This window comes from Pimephales promelas, chromosome 24, assembly GCF_988280905.1.
Source record: "Pimephales promelas chromosome 24, fPimPro1.hap1.1, whole genome shotgun sequence".
In the NCBI taxonomy this organism is placed as follows: domain Eukaryota; kingdom Metazoa; phylum Chordata; class Actinopteri; order Cypriniformes; family Leuciscidae; genus Pimephales; species Pimephales promelas.
Window position 1 is genome coordinate 16,981,616 of NC_142792.1, and position 23,578 is coordinate 17,005,193.

General features: G+C 35.9%; 1 protein-coding gene across 1 annotated transcript in view; it reads right to left on the reverse strand.

The window, feature by feature from the left end:
• Positions 1–22,308, reverse strand: part of taf3 (TAF3 RNA polymerase II, TATA box binding protein (TBP)-associated facto) — a 58,677-nt gene extending 36,369 nt beyond the window's left edge. The window contains exons 1-2 of the mRNA XM_039668561.2: positions 22,012–22,308; positions 20,745–21,005 (exon numbers count right to left, since the gene is read on the reverse strand). Of these exons, the coding sequence (XP_039524495.1) occupies positions 20,745–21,005; positions 22,012–22,177 (427 nt within the window). The 5' untranslated portion in view covers positions 22,178–22,308. The remainder of the gene's footprint in view (positions 1–20,744; positions 21,006–22,011) is intronic.
• Positions 22,309–23,578: the final 1,270 nt, after the last annotated feature.

Consider the following 23,578-nt stretch of genomic DNA (forward strand, 5'->3'; position numbering starts at 1 on the left):
ATGAAGAGAAAAGCCCCACTGCAATCTTCTATGCAGAATTTATCCGCACCGCTTGACTAGGATTCACATGTGGCTACGTCTTAGGGTATGTTTCAGCGCGAGTAGATGTGAACACGTTTATCGGATTCTCTCGCGTTTCAACTGCAGTCGATCACGTTGTGTCTGGAATGCGATGAGCCTAGGGCCGCAGAGAAACCCAGTCAGCGATAACTGATAAAGCCACATGGGCATATTGCTGTCTGTTAGCCACATCTCCCTACATTTGTTACAAGCCAAGTAAGTAACAGAGCTAAATAACAATGCGAGATACAGAGTGCATGGATTAGGTTTCTTGCCTAATTCAGTGATGAATGAGGTTTGACTATTTATATCTCATAGCGGTCGATGCAAGTGTGAGGGATAAGGTCCTCTTGGAATGCGTTTAGGCCGTAGAAATGAAACGGTATCAATCGTTTACCGCTGTGGCTACCGTTTTTTTCTTCTTCTTCAGTTCTTCGTTTTGAAGACTCGTCCATCACGAGTTCAATCCAGGAGTCATTCAATTAATCCTGGACTCTCCTCTTTCTGCCCGTCTCTCATCCCGTCGCTCTATCTCTCTTCCTCTCCCTCCGTCTATCAGTGCATTAATCTAAGCTGTGTTTCCTTGCCTCTGCTGGTGCCATGAGGGCAAACGCTCCAGATGGAAAAACCCTGTTTGTATTCTGCAGGCGCGTCGTCAAACCCTCCGTCTTACCCTCCTCTCCATCTTCCCATCTAATCTTTCGCTCTCCATCCACTGTACGTCTGGTCCTTCCGTTTTAAATCATTGCTTTCTATACAAATGCAATTCACATTGGCTTTGAAAGACTAACATTCCACAAATATTTCTGAAGTTCAAGATCATGAGGGGTAACGTACAAGGCGTTCTTAAACACGTTTAATATTTGCGGATTAATTGAGGAATAAAGCAAAATTGGTCCCGTTCACATATGGTTAAATTTATGTTTAATACTGGTGGATCAATGAAGAATGAAAGCACAATTGAACCTGTTCACATGGATTTCAATAAGAAAAATAAAGATATTTCTCCATTTTTTATGGCCTGTTTAAGTCTGGCATTTAGATTCAGGTTTAAATCAATGTTTACCCTGATCATATCCAGTGTTGTGCAAGTTACTTCCAAACTGTAATACATTAGGTATTACTTGTTACTGTTATTTAAAAGTAATTCATTACCTTACAATATTACTGTCTCAGAATTGTAATGCATTACATTACTCATGTATTACTTTTGAGTTACTTTCACCAAAATAACTAAATAGAACTTAACTTTTGGGCTGTAACGATATGCAATATGAAACCGAAATCTTTCGCGATTCGCCGCACGACTCAGATCCACGAACCTACAGAATCGCGACACACCTCTTCCAACTCCAGCGTTATTCTCCTTACCGTCCAGATCCAATGCTGCCTTATCTTTAAATTAGGCTATTAGTATTATTTGAAGTTAACATTTGAAGTTAACCATAAAACTAGTTGAGGATAAATTATTGAAAATTGGGGAAGTCCAGCATTATGGACATGACATTTGCAGTCAAAACTTAAAATAAAAATTCTCAGAAAATACATGTATTGAAACGTATATAGGCTACTTCCTTAAAGGACTCCAGACATTAGACAAATATCAGTCTATGTTTTATTTTTAATATTAGGGAAAAGACACACATTCATGCGTGAAAAAAAATAGGAGGCAAAATATATTTTTTGTAATTCTGTTAATTACACTGCGCAAATCGGATGAGGAAGGGTTGGCTCTCCAGTCTCCATAGAACCTAAAATATTCATTTTATTTTAGTTTTCGTGTTCGCATTTATGAGGAAAAAACAATGTTACAGACGCGACCGCTCTGAACTGGCACTAAAAGACTGCTTTAAAACTTTCACACAGTCTGTTGCCTTTAAGAAGTAAAAGCAGACAATACACTGTAATACAACTGTAATACAAGCCTCACTGAACATGTAACGAGTAAAATATTACTGAAAATTGATTAGTAATGCCTTACACTACTGCGTTACAGCAAAAACTAATATGTTACAGTAATGTATTACTTTTGTAATGCGTTACTCCCAACACTGATCATATCAGCTTTGATAAAAAGTTCAACAATTCTGAACATCAGGAAAACAGAAAAAATCCTTGTATTAAGCATCAATTAAAATGTAATAACACTCATTTTCTGCTCATGTTGGTAATGCAGCCTTTCTAATATATTGTTAAGAGTTAATTAAATATAAGAAGCAGGGCACATTAAAAATGAAATTGTATGTAACTTGGTTTAACAAGTTCAATTTAAGATAGTGTCTGTCACAAATCTAACATTTAGAAAATGACAGGTCAAACTAACAGCACAATGAAAAAGATAGTCATACACAAAACATTCATTCACACAAACAGAAGCATAGTCTCTGATATAATTTCACTACACGTGAAGATAACGGATGAAAAAAAAACAGACGAAGGCGCTACAAAAACGATAGCGGTTATCTAACTACCGTTTTTTCCGTCGGTGGACTCAGCCCTGACACACCTCACAAGAAACTATACCTCATTCTGCCTTCTGACAGATCATTTATATCGCATAAAAACGTTAGCCAGTAATTATCTTTTGCTACAGTCTGCCAATATTCTGAATGACAGTCCTATATTGGCACAGTGAAAGTCAATACTTTGTTGAGTGCAAATTTAAAATAGACCTAATTCGAGGTCAGGGTCGACCTCCTTCAGATGTTTCTACCTGAGGCATTTGAAAGTTTATGACTGCCTTATGAAGCTACGAAATCAAAACACGTAGCTATTTAACAAAAGAAAACGCTCTAGATGGTGAATAAAGAGTAATTATATGTGGAAAAACTCGACAATGACGATAGGGGCCAGGGTGACAGAGTTTCAGACCTTTTGACAGAACTCTCACTTGCCTGGTCAACGTTTTTAAGTTTTTTCCGTCATATACAGTACTATTGTACATGTGCTATTAAGTCATTTAAACTTAAACTTGAACGCTAGCTAACATAGATAAGGCTGTCAAAAATCACAACAACAACAAAAAAATTGTCTAGAAAATATCAGTAAGAAATATATTTTCGTACAATATATTCCGACACATCAATGTAGGGCTGTCAAATACCACTGCGAATTTTAAATGTTCGTCGAATTTCAAATAAAAATCCACGTTCGAATTTTAGCTGTGCGTCAGGACTGATCTCATGAAATGGCGTATGTATGACACGGCAATTCGTATTTCCATTTTTGTCGTACTATCAACAGGCATAATCGCTTTTCAGCGTGTTTTTGAACGCCGTTTACTTAACGTTACATTACTGTATATAAATATATGACCTACCCCAAACCCGTCCGTAAACCTACCCGTCACTGGGGTTAATAGAATTTATGAGTCTTCCCCTACCATCCTAGGAAAAAATAAATAAATAAATAAATAAATATCGCTACCCAGATGTAGATTTACATTTTGCTTCGTTTCGCTCGGATATTTAACGGCGTGTACATACACGCGGAATCACTCGGACATTTAACGGCGTAGCTCAAAATGTGTATAGATAACGCGCCACTTGACTTGAAAGTGGCGTGTACGTTTACGCAAAAGTCATGATGTTGGTCAGGCAGCGGCGCATGACGTCATCTTTGTTGTGTTTTAATGTTTTTGTTAGCCTATCCAGTTGAACCCCAGATATAGGCATAAATAAAGAAGCTTAAACGCGATGAAGATCTTTGTTTCATTAAAACCTGCTTTTCCATTGTTTTCAATGCAAACAAGCCCTAGATGGACATCTTTGACTGTTGCGCTGCCGTCTCGCAACAGCAAGCCACGTGTTTAGAGAGCGTTGTAAAGTAAAAAGAAACGTCTCTCTCAAGACTTTGTATGAGTTTTGTGATGTTTTTAAACGCAAAAAACTACTTTGTGTGATTGGCGATTCGGCTCTTTGTTTTAAAACTATGCATGACGTATAGTGTTACGTTTATAACCGTTTATGCAATTTACCAAATTATATTTGATTTATAAACATTAGTTTAAACCTTACGCACTTCTTTCTGTTATTTCAATGCTTTGAATAAAGGATTTTATGCGGTTGAGCTATTTCACTCATAGAGCCCTCTTGTGGCCTCAGAAGATAACAATCCGTTTGTTTGTTTTTTATTTTATTTTTTTGTGTGTGTTTGCGACACACAACATATTTCCGTCTAGATCAGCAGAAAAAAAAAATCCAATTGTCGTGTCCTGCATATGGGCTATTTTGAAGGGTATCAAAAAAAAATAACCCCTATGTGAAGTGAACATATCCAGAGAGAGATGCAAGCAGACATATCCATCAAGAAACCCAAAATAACAGGCAGGTGTGTCTCTTTAGATGCTCATGACATCATGGGGAAAAATGTCCATCAGCAGTTTTTGTAGGTCACTCATCACACAACACAAGCTTTAGGGCTGGTGGTGGAGGACACTGTACCATGAGACATGGAGTGACAGAGAAACTGCACAATCATTATGCCACGTGGTATGATGCCTTCTTTTGTATGCATATAACTACTTGGTCTGACTAACGTGTGTGTATAGGGTACCCAAACCTTTATATACAACTTTTTTATTTGTGATTAATCAATAAGATTTTGTTTTCATGTTATTGATTTCCATGACTTATCTAAGCCATTTTAAAACTACCTGATACTCCCAGGTTTTCCATGACTCTAGGAACCAACCGTGTCAAAAGCAAAAACCTCAAACACATCAGATGTGTCAAACTAATTTTAAGTGATAATGGAAATGCCATACAAAACCCACACACATTTTCACATAAATCCAAAACTCGCCCGTCATTCTAAGTAATCAGCATCTATAATGGTCTGCAACATAACTCATGTAATAAACAATCACAATTCACATTAATTCGGGAAGTTGCCTGAGACTATATCAATAATGTAAATGTTTCTTCAGCTTCGGTAAAAGCACCCTTGACTTGCAGTGTGCAGTGATTTTCCGCCCTCCTTCAGAATGCTGGTCTCATCCACCTCTTGTTTCCTATGGTGGCATTAAGTGCTTACCCAGACTCCCTCTCTGCTAGGACAATAAACACACACTAATTCCCTGGCACCGCTAAACGCTTCAGCAGCACTGTGTGTGTGTGTGAGCCCAATTACTGAACACACACACAATAGAACCCCTGTAACACACTTTTAGAGCGTAACACTTTTATTTAAGGGTGAATTATTGTTGACACTAGCACTATGAATAATGCCTTTAATAACTGTTTACATATATTTTTAGACTGGAGGTTTATAATTACTCATATTGCCTAGTTGGCTAATTCAGGATGTTTTAACTGGCATTTTCTCGTTACTGATATAACTCGATACTATTACTGATATAATTTTATTAAGAAATATTAATAGAGATCCATAAGTTTACCATTCTTTGAATCAATTTGTTCAAATTCATTTAAAATGGTTTGATTTGTGTGATTGAATATGTTACACAAATCAAATAGGCAATAACTGACCAAACCATTTACACCATACTGCAATATTGACCAAATACAAATCAAATACGTGGAGGATATAAATTGAAAATAAGTTTGACTATTGGAAAATGGTTAAAAACAGTGATACAACTGTGATAAATACAACTGATTGAAGAAATTCTGCAAACAATAGATTAACTTTTAATTGTCAGATCAATAATTTTACACCCCTAAAATGTATTTTAGTATTCATCACAAAAGGATTATGTAAAAAAATATTGTTGATTTAACTTAAAAAAGTAAGTAACCTGGTTGCCTTAAAATTTTAAGTTGATTGAACTGGAAAAAGTGAGTTAATACAACGAAGGAGAATGATTTAATCATCAGAAACTCAAAATTATATGTTATCTGAACTAAATACATTATTTAAGTTGATTTGACAAAAGAAAAAATGTTGTGATTACTACACTGTAAAAAATATTGTTGGTTTAACTTTAAAAAAGTAAGTAACCTGGGTTGCCTTAAAATTTTATGTTGCTTGAACAGTAAAAAGTAATACAATAAAGGAGATTAATTTAATCATCAGAAACTTAAAATAATAAGTTATCTCAACTAAAAAAATATTATAAAGTTGATTTGACAAAAGAAAATATGTTGTGATAACAAATCTTGAAAATATTTTTTTACAGTGTTAGTTGCCAGCCAAATAAAGGCATATTTGCTCTCTATGCAAACACACACACAAACACACAACTGGCTATTTCAGCCCGGGTTAACAGTGACCCACCCTGGCGCCCTGGGACCAGGGGCAGAGGTTCAGTTGAGCCTGTCACCCTCTCTGGGGAAGGATTTACATTCCTACCCCTCCCATCCACCGGACGAACCAAGCCCAATACACACAGCATCACTTAAAAGAATTTCAATACACAAACAAAACTACTTTAACCTAAACTCACCAAGTCCAACAGTAACATAAGCTAATATATATATATGATTTTATAAACAACTGTCAAAAAAGTTTTCCGTTTCAGGAAACAAGAACATCACAGGAACCTTCGGCTGAAATCAAACCGCTACCAGGAATGTGTCAGGATGCCCCAGCAGCCGACTAGCCTAGTTCATTTAAGTGTTTTCTAGATTCATTATATATTTACTTGCTTCATTTTTAGTGGCAGCGCTTTAAATTTGATGACTTTAGATGCATAACTTAGACATAGTTAACCCTCTCTGAGAAGTTCTATCCCTTCAAATCACAAAGAAATTCATCACTTGTGTTGGACTTCAAATGATCTAGTGAAAAGATGTGAAAGAAAAGTTTATTTGGCTAATATATTATATTAACTATTATAGATGCACTTCAAATCCTCTCTGTGTTTGTGTAAATTTACTAAATAAAAGGCTATTTGGTCTATATATATATATACACAAGTGTGTGTGCAATATACACACATATGGAAATATATGCACACATTTTATTTAAAAAAAAAATGTAGTTTTGCATATCCCTCACAACTAGGTTATTGTTGTTACAATGAATATGTACCATTTACATTGAGAATGAGATAAAAACATGAATGTAAATGTATCTACAACAAGAATGTTAAATTACATTTAATCATTTAGCAGAGGCTTTTATCCGAACAATAAGTGCTGTGACTAGTCCCTGTTAATCTAGAAATGTAACATTGTAGAATGTAACATTTACCACATTAATATAACATATCTACAATGATAATGTAACATTTGCTACAAGAATGTGACATTTTCATTAAAAGTGAGACTGGATACAATGTGAATGTAAACATATGATAACGCAACATTTACGCTATAAGACAATGAGAATGTAACATTAACATTGGCAATGACAATAATTACGAGAACGTAACATTCACATTGAGAATGTATTTACAACGTGAATGTAACACATTTAAACTGAGAGTGGAACATTTACATTGAGAATAAGAATTTTTATAACGTGAACGTAACGTTTACATTGCGAATTAAATTTTATTCATAACATGAACGTAAACAGATTTACAACGAGAATGTAACATTTATAAAGAGAGAATCTAGAAAAAGTAATGCATTTACAAATACAATTTACAATGAGATTGTAAAAAGTAACATTTACACCAATTATAACGAGAACGTAACATTTACACTGAGAATGTATTTACAATGCAAATGTAACCTTTAGACCGAGAATGTAATGTATTGACAACAAAGATGTAACATTTACAAGAAACATACATCGAGAAAGAAAGTGTATTTACAATGTTAATGTACCGTATTTTTAACGTGAATGGTCGTAATTGAAAGCTAGCACGGCCACTGCTTAGAAACGCTGTCTGTCAAAAAATGAAGAATGACAGGTTGAGAAAGACGCAAATAAGCGTAAATGCACTATGAAACGCAATAAGGCAGTTACTTTGAGGTATCACCCCACATAATTGGACGTGCATGTGGGTGAGAATTTCGTAGGTGGCGATCAAGTGTACGAACAGCATTTTTCCTGCCAGAGTCATGGCTTGGAAGAGCCTGTCTTTCATATCATAATGCCAGAAAGAGACATGGTGGCCTGGCAAAGCTAATCATCACATGACACCTACGCTTACAGCGAGGACAACAGACCAGGTCAATACCCGCTGCAGACTGTGTATACATATATTGTACAGTACGTTTCTATAAACAAACACAGCAAAAAAAAAAAAAAAAAAGATTCTGGAGAAAACACGTGGAATATGTTTGTGCGCTAGAGACGGACGGACAGCAAAGGAGAGACGGACACAGAAAGACAGAAAGGAGGAAAGAGGTTGGCTGGTGCAAGAGTGCCATCTAAAGGAAGTAGAGGTACTGCAAGAGGTTTGATGGGGGAAGATGTTTAACTTTAAAGTCATGACAAACTCCCTCAGAACAGAACCTACATAAAATATACAGAATATTAACCGAGAAGACTATATTCATCTAAAGGTGACTACTTTTTTTAAACACAAAAAGCAAACATATTTGTACTTCAAATAAAATGAAGAAATTAATAATATATTAATTTATAATAATTTCTTGGAAAAATAAGGAATAGTTATTTGTGCGTGAAAAATCAGTTTTGTGCAAAAAAAAATTAAAATTTAATTTTAAAATTAATTAAATGTTTTTTTTTTAAATTTTGAATTTTTTTATTTATATCAGTAAAATGACAGAATAAAGTACTGAGAAAATATGTTTCTAGAAGTACACCAGCCAAATGAATAGCTAGTTGACATCTTAAAAGCTTAGTCAGACTCAGACAAATCCCACCCGATCAAATGAAATGACATAATGACACTGTAAGAAAATTTTAATGTTAATGGGGGAAAAAAATATTTACTCTCATAAATACAACTCCAACCATTGCATTGCCTTCTCCACTTAATATGTGCTTTATTTGTTTCTTAATATATCTAAAAAAAATAAAATAAATAAAAAAAAATTAGTGATGTTCTACTGTTATAAAGAAAATTCACGAAAAAAAGGCCAGATTATATTAGTACAAATTTATTACTTAATTTATTTACATTTATGAATTTGGCAGATGCTTTTATCCAAAGATACAATACGTACAATGCAATATATGCACTTATTTATTTTTTTAAATCTGCATACACTCTAAAAAATGCTGGGTTGTTTTAACCCAAATTTGGGTCAAATATGGACAACCCCAAATGTTGGGTTAAATTTTAATGTAGGTTTATAAGGGCTTTTCCTAAACCTATATTACTTTTATTGCTACCACAGCAGGGTGATATAAAATAATAAAACTACAAGGTAATAAGCAAGTAAATAAATAAATATTGCGACTTAATTAGTGTCTTCATTTTTTTTTTCAGTTATTTTTGTGGATGCTTTTAATATTCTCACAATTTCAACAATTTCTTATCTGTTAATCAGCTAGACGAATTTACATTGGTGACGCATTTGACTTGAATTCTAATGACACCATTCAATATTTCAGTATGTGAACATGATCAACAAACACAAACACTGATCCAATAAGACCCTCAACTAGCGTGCAACTCATTCTGAGACATAATCATCTACAGATTTATAATATCAACCAACATATGTCGGCCACAATACAGAATCATTTTCTCAATTGGTGCATCCCAAGTTTTAAAGAAAAAAATAGGCAATACTTTTACATAAAACGGACACAAAATATCTTGATCCACCTGTAAACTTCTAACTCGATCACATCATGCCGTGACATGAAACTTTATAGAGACAAAATAAGCTTGACTTAGCTCATACCTGTATTTGAAGACTTTACACTTGCACACACGCTTCAGCTACGAAGAGGATCAAGTTTAGTACGAAGGACACAAAACCGCCACAGAGAGAGAATGAAAAGAGAGCGACGGTAAGGACGAAAAGAATAGGACGTGCTGGAAAACGGGAAGCGTGTGACAAAAGAATCAAACGATTCTTTGGGAGACCTAAAAAAAAAATGGAGTGGATTATGTGTTTTATGAAGATCTCACTGAATGTGCTTTCAAGTCGCCTAATTATGAGAGAAACCTGAGAGAACGTGAGAGTTTGGACTGGGAATAAAAGATACAAGTGGAAATCCATGGCACACACACACACACACACGTTTTGTATTAGCACACCTGGGCAGAGGAGGGCAGCACGCTCTCTCCAGGACTGATCCTGGGTCAGGTGACCTCTCCACCGAGCCCAATAGCCGGCTCCTGTCTGTCTACCGTTCAACACACTCTCTCGATGGGCTTGCGGTACCTGGCCCAGTGCAGCAGGGGGTCATCCCAGACCTGTCAGTCAGACAGTGCCAACGAGCAAACACGGCCCTCTCTGTCTCTCTCTCACACACACACACACACTCTCATCCGCGCAGTCGGCTGACGGGGGGAGGTAAACGGTTGTGACAGGGGGCAGTAGGGTTGGGTTGAGCCATCTATCATAAAGCCACGACAGAGTAACATAAGACCAGAGGCTTCCCTCTACACACAGAGCTCACTCGACAGCACCTAACAAACACATTTAATGGATAGTTCACACAAAAAAAGAAAATTCTGTCATCTTTTGCTGATAAAACCCATATGAATGTCTTCTGTGAAGAATGAAAGGAGACATTTTGAAGAATGTCCCACCTGCTCTTTTCTATACAATGAAAGTAAATGGAGACTTTTAGGCAAGACTCTTCCGCATTTTCCTTAATATTCCTTAACATTTTCCTAAGCGACTTGAAGTGCACACATTTGGATTTGTGTTGAATGAAATGGTATGTGAGGCAAGTTTACTTATACAGTGCATTTTCCAAATTCATTTGCAATGCAATGGTGAATTAAAGGTGTTTAAGTGAATCAGAATCCACTCAGTTTTTGTGCAGTGCTCAGTTCTGTACGCCCTTCCATTATAACAAAATTGAAGAGATGAGTGACAGGTTTATGATTATAAAGAGAAGGTTCTTTGCGCGCTTAAAAGGCGATATAAATAAACTTGTAACTTTTATAATTAGAGCCAGACCGTTTTATCGGCAGGCCGATATTATCGGCCGATATTAAGCATTTTCCAAACTATCGGTATCGGCAGTTATAATGGCCGATAAATGAATATTTCAAAAATAAAATAAAAATGGATGAAACACGCTTCAACCATGTCATGAGTGTTGGAGTTGTATAGTTTGTCCACCAGAGGGCACTCTACACCGTCCCTGTTGGCAACACTCGTGTATAACGCACCACACATCCTGTGCTTAAAAGTTCGCTTTTCTTTTACACGTGTGTGAAATCTAATGACGCGAAGTGTGTGTTGCAGTCTGTCGCTCCGTAATGGATTTAGAATCGCTAAATAGTAGGTTTTAGAAGGTAGGCAGCAACTGATGATTGAAAATGATTTGATGGAAAGAATGTAAAAAGTGCAGGTAAAGGTGATATGCAAGCTGACATTGTAATTATAAGGTAGCTTAAGGCAATGTAGGGACTAATTATTATTTTATTTATCAGAACTAATATATTTTGATGTACCTCTGTTCTGTTGTGACAATAAAAGAAACAAGTTTCTTTTTAAAATGCATTTTCATATAATTTTAGTTAAAACTCATAAATAACTACAATTACCTAATGTTAGGGAAATCTGTTAATGTTTTGTTGCGTGTTTCTGAAAAAAAAAAAAAAAAAAAATATCGGCCGATATATCGGAATATCGAATTTTAAAACCAACAAATATTTGTATCGGTATCGGCCTTCAAAGTCCTTTATCGGTCGGGCTCTACTTATAATCTTGTAAATCTCATTATCAGATATCGGATTATCATAAACAGGGTCCGGAATGAGCGGCTTGGGGCAAAAATGCAACCAAAAATTTGAGACATGGGTGCAAAAAATACTTTTAATATTCATAATATGATGTAGTTAAGCAATATCACATGAGCAAGACTGCAGTTTTCCCCAAATATCAGCACAACTGCAAATGTGATGTTGATTTTATACAACAGTTTAATAAACAATAAGTTTTTATTACATTTTAGGCACAATATTGTCAGATTGTGCTCTATTTTGTAAATGGAAACAGTTCCAAACAAAGTCAAAACGATTTTGAATGAATCGTGTGAGTCGATGATTCAATGACCCATTCATAAAAACTTGCTTCATTCCTGATCCTGAATGAATTAGCCGTTTTGAACGAATGGATTGAAGGAATGATTCAGTGGCAAAGACTCATCCTACCTACTCATTTCAGTTTTTTAATCACTTAATATTTCTATATTCGACATTAATCTTATAACATTAAGTAATTGTGAATTTAAATGCATTCATATCACCTCCAAACCTCATTATATCTAAACTAGAGCCCGACCGATAAAGAAATTCGAAGGCCGATACCGATACAAATATTTGTTGGTTTTAAAATCCGATATTCCGATATATCGGCCGATATTTATTTATTTTTTTATTTCAGAAACGGGCAACAAAACATTAACAGATTTCCCTAACATTAGTTATTTGTAGATATTTATGACTTTGAACTAAAATAATATGATAATGCATTTTAAAAAGAAACTTGTTTCTTTTATTGTCACAACAGAACAGACTGATGATAGTGGCATTAGCTAGCTAGCCATAATTTAGCAATGGATAACGTCATACTGCAAATTGTAAAACACACATTTTCAATATAACAGGCCAAGGAGAGATGATGCGTCTCATTGCTATAACTGTCACGCTCTATTAAAGAAATACTTCAGTCACATTGTCAAAAGTTAAAAGGACAGTCAGTCAACTACACTGTAACAACGTAACGTAGCTAATTCCACTTTACTCGGCTTAATACTGGACATGATAGTCACAAATTTTGTCATGCTTATTTGAGTTAAGAGAACTGATCGGTATGTTCTTTTAATTGTTATTCAAGCAATGTATGTCTCGTGACCATTATAAGTGCCGATACCGATAGTTTGGAAAATATCGGCCTGCCGATATATCGGTCTAGCTCTAATCTAAACATCCCAATTGTGTTCTTTTGGTGTTCTGTTAAAAAAGAAAGTTTAGAAAAACACGAGGTGTGATTAAATAACGGCGGAATATTCATTTTTGGGTGAGCTATTCAATTAAGGCATATAACTACATCTAAAAAGCTTATCCTCTGGTCCCGCAAGAACAAGCTGTCCGTCAGATTTATTTGATAGCGTTTTAATTTGCTCTGATTTGATCTGGATGAGCAAAGTGGCCCGTTTAGGTACAGTATTTTAAAGGGCCCGACGAAACGGAAAGTAAAAAAGACAAATGGATCCGAAGGCGCCACACCTCTGTAAAAAGAGCAAGAGGGATGGACGAGAGACAAAGAAAGAGAGGGGAGGAGAGAGAGAGAGAGGAGAATAAATCTGCACTCCTCCATCGATCCCAGTCCTTTCTGCTCTCATCTTATCTTCGGGTCTGAGGGAGCCAGGCAAGTTTAAACGATTCTGACCTTGTCCGACATAAATAGTCAGAAAACTACAAAGAGCAGATAGCCCTCTCTCTCCATGAGCAAAAGGGGGACGAGGAAGGGAAATACATTGAGATAAGAGGAGGGGAGAGAGATAATACAGGAGTTACTACATCAGCGAGAGTGTCACAGACAGACACAAACAGCACACCGAAGCCCTTTTTCTACCGATAGGGTGCCGGTGCCCAATCTGGAACCGTTCCACATGTTTCAATGGCAGAAAGACCGTTTTAGCTAAAATAGTCCCGCACTGACCCCTCTCAAACCAGGAACCGCTAACCGCGAGATTTCCCGGTCCATAGACAAAATAACAATAAAAATGCATAATACTTTGCTAAAATAGGTTCCTAAAAACACGTTCAGGATTCGCAGACCAGACGCCGGCTCTAGCGCATGAACCAGCAACACGTCAGAGACAGAAAGTGAGACGGTAATGACGATTATACTTAAAAGACAAAATTCTTTTCATCAGGTGGGATTCTCCTGGCTACGGGAGCGTGCCCTCACCAATCAGAGCGGGCCCTGGGCCCTTATTCTCTCTAAAGAAGATGTGAATGTCGCGGCGGAAGAAAGGGAGAAAAGACGGAGGCCTTTAATATTCATCCTTTTCTCTTTTCAGAGTGTAACGGCTGCACCTGACATCTACGGAAACTGTGCAAATCTCTTCATGCATTGTCAGGCTCTCCTCTAATCATTTTTACGCCCTTGTGAAGCTTTGAAAAGAGACGATAACGAAGCGAGTCAAATACAGCGCTCGCTCAATTCAGAAGTTAACAGAACGCCAGCAGAGACTGAGGTAATAATCAGCACCTCTGGACAAGGAGATTCGCAGTGTCTAACACTTCCAGAGATGAGATGCAACAAAACCGGCTCTGTCGACGGGATGATTGTGTTAATGATGGAAAGGGACTCAATACATGGCTTGGAAAATGACAAAGCTAAAGTTAGAATCGGTAACGGTTTTTTTTCTGATGTAACCTAAGCATGCGACACGACAGAACGAGCAGATCCCCCGTATATTGCATGCATTCATTTCAGCAAAATTGTCTATTCTCCAAGTGGTGTATATGCAAAACACTTAGATGACTACAAAGCAAGCATGCAAAGTTGACAGGTTTGTTAGATGTGATAACCAAGCATGAGAATGTGAAAAGTTGTCTCTTTTACGTAAATCTCAGATTCTATCTTAAAGAGTCAAGATGGCGATAAGCAATAAGCAGCAGGACATCCTGTTTTGTGGGGTTACGCTGGGTAGGCCCACCAAATCCGAATCTCACTGGTCCAAATTTCAATTCCACACAGGTTTCTAATAAGTCAGATCGTGAGTATGTCGCACTGTACGGCATATACTCTGTCAGAATGGAGGGACAAATTATAGACCATTTCACAAGATGTAAACAAGACTGGTCCAGAAGCACTTCCTGTTTCAGTTTGTAACTGTTTTCTTTATTTTACACGTAAAGAAAAAAATCTTAAAGATGTTTGTTGAACTTTTTGATTCAGTTTTAAATGTTCTGTTGGTTGTATTTTATCCCAGCTTTTATGTAGTGTTAAAAAACTGAAACAGGAAGTGCTTCTGGACCAGTGTTGTTTACATCTTGTGAAATGGTCTATACTTGATGCAGGGAAATTGTCAAATTGTGCCTGGTAAGGATACTGTCTTAAAGGGATAGTTCACTTTGTAATAAAATTTTTGATGTTTTATCTTACCTCAAGGGCATCCAAGATGTAGGTGTCTTTGTTTCCAGAGTATTTTCAATTTTGATATTTTTAGGTCAAACCGTTTGTGTCTGTCAGTCATATAATGGAGGTCTATGGTCACCACCTCAAAGAGCATGCACAGAGAAGTCCAAATTAAACATGATTTAATGACTCGTGAATGTAAGTACACATTGATGGCCCTAAGACACGAAACGAGCGGTTTGTGTGAGAAAACGAACAGTATTAATATCGTTTTTACCTCTTGTAATCACAGCCATGTCCAACTGATCTGAAGGCACGGGGTCTCCGCAAGCGCCGGAAGTGATCTCTTTCACAGTTGCGAAAAAAAAAAAATCAACGTCGTCTGTTTATATATCGAAATCGTCTTCTATTGCAATTTCCTGTATATCTAAATACGTTTAGATCACTTCCGGCGCTTGCGCAGACAGAAGCGCCCTCGTCCTCAGAGTACTTGGACGTGATTGTGATTACAAGAGGTAAAAACGATATAAATACTGTTCGTTTTCTCACACAAACCGCTCGTTTCATGTCTTAGGCCATCAATGTGTACTTACATTTACAAGTCATTAAATCATGTTTAATTTGGACTTCTCTGTGCATGCTCTTTGAGGTGGACCCCATAGACCTCCATTATATGACTGACAGACAAGAACGGTTTGACCTAAAAATATCAAAATTGAAAATACTGTGGAAACAAAGACACCTACATCTTGGGGAGCTAAAACATATCAAAAATTAATTTCAAAGTGAACTATCCCTTTAACTCAAACAGAACCGTGTTCTTGTTCCACACACTGGGATCGACGACAAACTGAAATCCGTTCGTGTATGGCTTGATTTTTGCAGCTGTAAATTTCCAGAGCAGTCGTCTTAATCTTGTTCTCTCTCTGCATAGACGGAGAGACTTTATCAGCCTGTGTGATCACTGGTAATTTCAGTGTACAGATGCAATCGCTCTCTCTCTACCTCCCATTACCTTCTTCCCTCAGGACTGAACAACAATACGCTCCCACACAATAGACAAACAAGAGCCTGTTGACTGGGAGAAAACCCACCACAGAACCAGTGGCAACGAGTCTGTAGAATATGTTAATGTAATGAAATTGTAATCGCAATAACATCATTATTCCAAAACTGCAATGCTCAAAAAAAACACTTTTTATTGTGTTGGGTGAATCAGGGTAATCTCAGGGTCAGTGTTTAATTGTTTGTGATGAAGCCATGAGTGGTACCTCAAATGTTGTGGCTTGTGAAGGAGAGATGTGCTAAGATATTTCTTTTGACGGAAGATAAACACACACAATATAAAATATCCTGACCCAAGCCATCTAGGGACAGCAAAAATATTTTTTTAACATTTATATCAAATTAAAATCTTGATTCACAGGGTATCACACAGTATAAGAGAAATGAAGATCAGAAACAGACATTCAGACGAAGTTAAGAGCACAAATGTGGTCAGATAGCGCCAACCTGTGGCTAAATATGCTACTGCAGAAGTGAATCAGACTAACGACTAGAAGATTACATGCAAATAAACTTTTACAATGAGGTTGCAATGCATACTTGCTTTTATATTTTAAAAATGTAAATAAAATATAAATATTAGATTCAATTAAATTAGAAATAATAAAATAAAATAAGTTTCAGTCCTAAAAAACAAAACAAAAAAATGAATGGTAAATAGAATATAAATAAATATAAAAGAAATACTGGCAGAAGCACATAAAATTACTTAAATTTTCAAATGAAAATATGAAAATGCACTAATACAAAAAAGATATATATATATAAAATATAATATATATATTATATATATACTGTATACTGTATTTTATATATATATATATATATATATATATATACTGTATATATATATGCTATGGGTTTTCCATAGGATGTTTTGGCACATATCAAATTAACACACCTCGAAGTCCTAAAATTCTGGTTTCTACGTAGACACATCTCAGGTCATTTCTTCAATGTAAATCTATGGTAATATTTTATTTTGTTGGCTCATTTTGCAATAGTGCAGGATAAGTTACATAAACATTTAATACTTTGCTCAAATCAATGTAAAATAGAAGTCTGCTTAAGCAAGTAGCACTAAAAATACAAACCACACAAAAACCCCATTGGTGTTCGTAACACTCAAACACACAGCGGGGCTCCAAAACCTTTGTGGTTTGGAGAGAAATACATATAATATATGTTCTATATTATAGAAAAATGCACTGTATGTTTAAACTTTTGTCTGTTTTGTCAATACATGCTCATGTAGATTTGTGGCATGAGTGTGTCGTGGTGTAATACGGCCTCCGACTGATCTATGAGGAAGAAACGGGAGACGGGGAAAAAAAGAAAGAAAATGGAAATGGTGGAGAGGGAGAAAAAGAGACTCTGAGTCTTTCTTCTGGCAGAGGGGCATCCAGCTGAGCGCTGGCTCCAAACCCAGTTAGACCCCCTACCCTGGCTGGACTCTCACACACACACACACACACTCACCTGGGATGTCTGCCATCCGGGCCGGACCTCCGCCAGCTTCTCACACACACATGGCTGAAAGCCTACAGCCCGCCGACTTCCTGTTTCACACACACACCGACACCCGCAAACACACCTCACAGCCAGATATCTTCCTGTCCGACCCGAAACAACCCTGATCATGTCCGCCCATCCACCACCCACTGGCACAGCCTCCGCTGTGTGTGATGAGAAGGTGAGTGTGTGTGTGTGTGTGTGAGCCGGATGGAGTGAGAGTGAAAGACTGCAGCGCTAGGGGATCATGGGATACGTAGGTCTCTGTGTGTGTGTGACTGTATAGGATGGAACTCATCCAATGTGGCCGCATGTCAATGCTTTTTGGCAAGATGGGCATGAGTACGGCATGATATTGCGTGACAGTGGAAATGGGTCAACTGGTACAGACTTTGTTATATTGTTTCTCGTACGATAGACATATTCGTGTGAATTGTCATCCTTACAACAAGTTATGTTAAAGTGATACTCCACTGTTTTTCATATTAAACTATGTTATTTCCTTAAAGTGCCCCATTGTGCTTTTTCGATATTGCCTTTCTAGTGTGTACTATAGCTGTTTGTGAATGTAAAAGGTCTGAAAGAGCCTGTTACACACTTACATAACAAGTTAACAAATTTGTATTATGCCAGATGACTCCATTAAGTTCCAAATAAAATAAAAAATAAGGAAATAAATGGCTAAAAACAGACATTACCACATGGCTAATATACATTGCCGTTCGGTAAGATTTTCAAATGTTTATGAAAGTCTCGTATGCGCAACAAGGCTGCATTTATTTGATCAAAAATACAATAAAAACAGTAATATTGTGAAATATTATCACGATTTATCAAAACTGTTTTAAGATTGTTTAATGTGTGATTTATTCCTGATGCAAAGCTGAATTTTCAGCATCATTATTTCAGTCTTCTGTGTCACATGATCCTTCAGAAACCATTCTAATATGCTGATTTGACAAATCTCTGATCATAGTAATGATAAAAACAATTTTTCAGGAATCTATGATAAATAGAGTTCAGAAGAACAGTATTTATTTGAAATAGATTTTTTTTTGTAACATTATAAATTTCTACGGTCAATTTTGATTAATTGAATGCATCCTTGCTGAAAAAAAAAAAAAAAAAAACATTTGATCAATAGTGCATAATCCACTTTTTGAATTTTGAATTTTATATTTCTTAGATACCTTTGCCATGATGAGTAAAGTCAATGTGTGGCTTAAATGTCAACAAAAAATTTACAAATTAGTCAAATTAACATCTTTTTTTTTTTAAAAAACATAAACTTTTTTTGCTCAATATGCTCACATCCGTTTACTAGGTGACTGTGTTGTGACCAAAGAAAGGAAGATTACTACACAAAATTGCTGATACAACATAGACAAATCATTCAGGGAACATGGAAGGTACTTTTGGAAGTTTTTTTTTTTTTGGATTTACAGAAAGCTTTTGACACCATCGATCACAGAATATTATTATATGAACTGGAAAAAATATGGATTTAGGGGAATTGTATATTCTTGGTTAGAAAATTATTTAACAGACCGTTTTCAGTATGTTGATTTAAATGGAGTTGCGTCGTGCTTTCACAGAATTAATTGTGGCGTTCCACAAGGCTCTGTTTTGGGCCCCAAGTTATTTTTGTTATATATAAACGATATTTGTAAACTGTCGGATGTTTTACATTTTATTCTTTTCGCGGATGATACAACAATTTATCGTTCTGGCCCAAATCTTACAGAGCTTGTGTTGGTGGTAGAGAAAGAATTGTATAAACTAAAGAATTGGTTTGATTTGAATAAATTGTCACTAAATTTAAATAAAACGAAATGTATGGTATTTAGTAATAAAGAGTTAAATAATGAGATCAAGATTACTATTAATGAAAATGCATTAGAAAGAGTAATTATTGATTGTAAAATGACATGGAAACCACATATTTTTAACATTCAGAAGAAAGTATAAAAAACGATTGTAACTTTGTAAAAGTTGCAATATATTTTGAACAAAAATGCATTACATTTACTTTATAGTTCACACCGTACTTAACATATGGTATTGAAATATGGGGAAATACATACAAAACTAGAACCAATCCAATTTTCCTATTACAAAAGAAGGTTATCAGATTAATTAACTACGCACCTTACAATTCACCAAGTCATTTACTGTTTCATCAATCACAAATTGTATAACTTAGTAGTTGATTTGTACACGTTAAAGTTTATTTACCAAGTCAAATATAATAAAACTCCTGAATGCTTCCTAAATTATTATTTTCCCAGCGAGAAAGTAAATATAATCTTAAAGGATTATGTATATTTAACCAACCACAAGTACATTATACATTAAGAGAACACTGTTTATCAAATAAAGGAGTTAAACTGTGGAATAGTTGCTATAGTTAATGAGTTAAAACAAGCCACGTCTATTTTTCAGTTTAAAAATATTTACAAGAGAATAACATTGACCAAACCGAAATAATTAAATGAAAACATTTGGAACTAAAGTCAAGATATTAATAGTTTTTTTTTTTTGTTTTTTACCATTTCTCTACTGGAACGTTTCTATTATCACATGAAAAAAATGATACATCTTTTTAAAGATTATTTTCTTTTGGTGTTTACAGAAACACACCACAGGTTGTGTAAATTAAACAACTAAATAAACATAAAATATCTAGTGTAATTAATAAGTCATCATTGTTGTGTACATATTTATTGTGTTGTCATTAAATTATATATTTTTTTTAAAATACCAAGAAGTTAAAACGCAAACGGAATACCACTTTTGGTCAGCCAATCAAATATAGTTGCAAAAAAAGGGTACATTATGTAACTTTTTTTAAAAATGTACAACATATAAATAATAAGTATACATCATCAATCCTTCTTCAAGCTCCTGATTGTCTAAACTCGCACAGTGTACGCCCCGGGTTAAATTATTTACAACAAGAATATTCAGTTCGGCATGTATAGTGATGTTGGTACGTACCTTCCTGCAGTGAGACGAGCGGAGGGAAGTACTCTGGGATGTAGTCTCTCCTTTCCCCCCTCAGGGCTTCACGGGCGTCCGTTTCAAAGCCAGCGGCAGGAAACTGCAGGACGCTGCTCTTGCTGATGGGAAACTGAGGGATAGTTTGTGGGTAGCCAACAGGCTCCAAGTTATTCACATAGTCCTCAAGTTCAGCTATACTGACTCCCAATAATCCAAAAGCCTGGTCCACATCACTCAGTCCAGGGTCTGTACGTCCATCTGAAAGAAAAGAGAGAGAGATTATGCTATGCAATATATGGAAGAAAAATAAAATAAAGAAAAAGCATAGTTGTGTTGTGGAATGCAACCAATCACAATCAAGTATTCACCTACATTGAGAGCCACGTCATAATATTAGTTATAGTGCGCATCAATCGGGCTCTGGAAGTAAAAGCTTTGTAAGGTTTATAAATGTTTTTCAAAACATTTATATTTTATTTTCAAAACAAATATTTTCAAAAACTTTCCATACGTGGCCATTTAAATGCATAAAAACAACAACACGTGGACCCCAATGAGCAATGTTTTTGCAGACTCTCACTTTGACAACTAGAACGTGCAGATGAAGACTACAAATGACTAAATTTAACTTAACTTAAACTTTAAAAAGTGATGCTACTTCAAAATATCGCTTAAAAAAACAATAACAGTATCTGAATGATACTAAAAACAACACTGTTTTGGACACATGGATCTGCACAGTCGCATGATGATGCTGCAGCTTACATCATCACTATGGCAACAAGTGGGAATCCATACACTGCGTTTGCAAACTATTCCACATGATCTGGTTTAAACATTTCAGGCTCCAAGAGGGATACCATCTCACATTTCACTTTATTTTAGGCAACATTTAGCCTTTTAAAGCAGAAGCTGATAACTGTTAGCCTAAATAAAAGCTAACTAGCCTCTAGCCAGCTGTCAAAACATACAAACTAAGACGTTTGATGCCTAGCTTCACAACTAACGTCTTGAAATGACAAAAAATGTGTTAAGAATCCAAAGAAACGGACTAACAGCAGTTCGTTAAGAACGTTTTATCGCCAGAGCAGCAAAATAAAAACCCATTTGAGGGGCTAGTTAGCTTAGCACGCTAACAACATTAGTAGTGGGCGGGGCTTCACAACAAACCCACTATATATAGTGCACACTAACGTTACTCCAACACAGACGGTTAAAAACATAGGCTGCTGTAAGGGTCAGAAAGGAGTGTTAAACGACTCACATAGCTCGGAGTATCGGTGGCAGCTCCGGGCCAGCTGCTGCACGTATCTCTCCAGCACATCGGACAGCAGATCACAGGCGCTCAGCTGCACCGCGTCCCAGCCTACCGCCTGACACATCTGCGCCACGGACACCCGCAGCAGCGAGCGCGCGTAACTCTCACACATCTCTCCGCTCCCGAAAGCCCGCTCTCACGGCGCCTGTAAAGGCTTTGTTTTGATCATTCACATGAATAGGGACATTGGCGCTTCCATAGGAGCCGCCATCTTTTACTTCCCAAGCGAAACATTGTGGAGCAATCGATCACGCATGCGCAGAAGAGCCGAGAGTCTGATCGATTATGGCTTGCTCGATTAGACCACCTACTGTTAGTGCAGTGAGTGTTGGAAAGCAGATAGTGGTTTGTAAGGCCTTGAATATTCCTTTTTCGATAATATTCCTTTTATTTACTAGTTTGTACAATAAAATTACAGTCTTCAATCCAGATTAAGTGCCAAACCCTAGGCTTAGACAAAGCCACTGTGTTTTTATAGCTTTTACGTTTTTAGAGAACTCGATAGATTCAAAATACATTTTCATTTCAAGTTTGCATTTAGAAAATTGACGTTCGTGAATCTGAAATTTAGCTAACTAAGAGAAATAAGGTTTATAAATATAACTTTTCTTTTCACATTGATGAAACCCACAAATTACATTTCTAAATGTAAATTCAAAGTTAGGATTCACATAACATTTGATAATATCACAAATGTCACACCAAAATGTCACTGTGAGAGAGCATTTCCAAAATAAATGTAAAGTAGTTTTAGGTTTTTCTAAACAGAAAAAACAGAGGGTATTAATGTCATTCATAAGTTTTTTGAGAGTAGGCTACACTTATTTGGGTTTAATAATATAATCAGTAGTGAAACCTCATTTACGTCACCACACCATCACTAACATTATCAGTATACATTGTGAGCAAGTATTATAATGTTGCAAAAATACTTTTTTTTTTGGTAACACTTTATTTTACAGTGACCCTGTTACACATTACCATGTACTGTAGTAATATTTTTTTTAATTATGCATAATTACATGAATGTAACTTACCCTAAACCATGCAAACCTTAACCCTTATTACATATAGTTAATTTCAATCACTCACTTAAATTACACAGTAACAAGGACACCATAAAATAAAGTGTAACCGCTTTTTTTCTTTTGTATTTTCCATTTCCATTATTGTATTGTACTTTGCACTGGGTTATTGTTTCTCTGTTTTGTTTTTCTTGTTTGAATGCACATTTATTATTGTATCTTAGTGTATTAGTAGGATTTACCCAAAAATATTGTGAATTGATATTGTACTTGTATTAAAAAAAGGTGAATATTGTGCTTTTAGTACATCATCATCCATATATTTTACACAAATGTATGATAATCATTTTAATGTAATATTAATTATTAGTCCTATAACCTGCTATGGCAGTTTACAGAATAATTATGGTATTTTTATAACTTTAGAGTAAAAGTTCATATTAAATTTACATTTTTTACTCAGGAAAAAGCTGTATGAGAAAGATTTG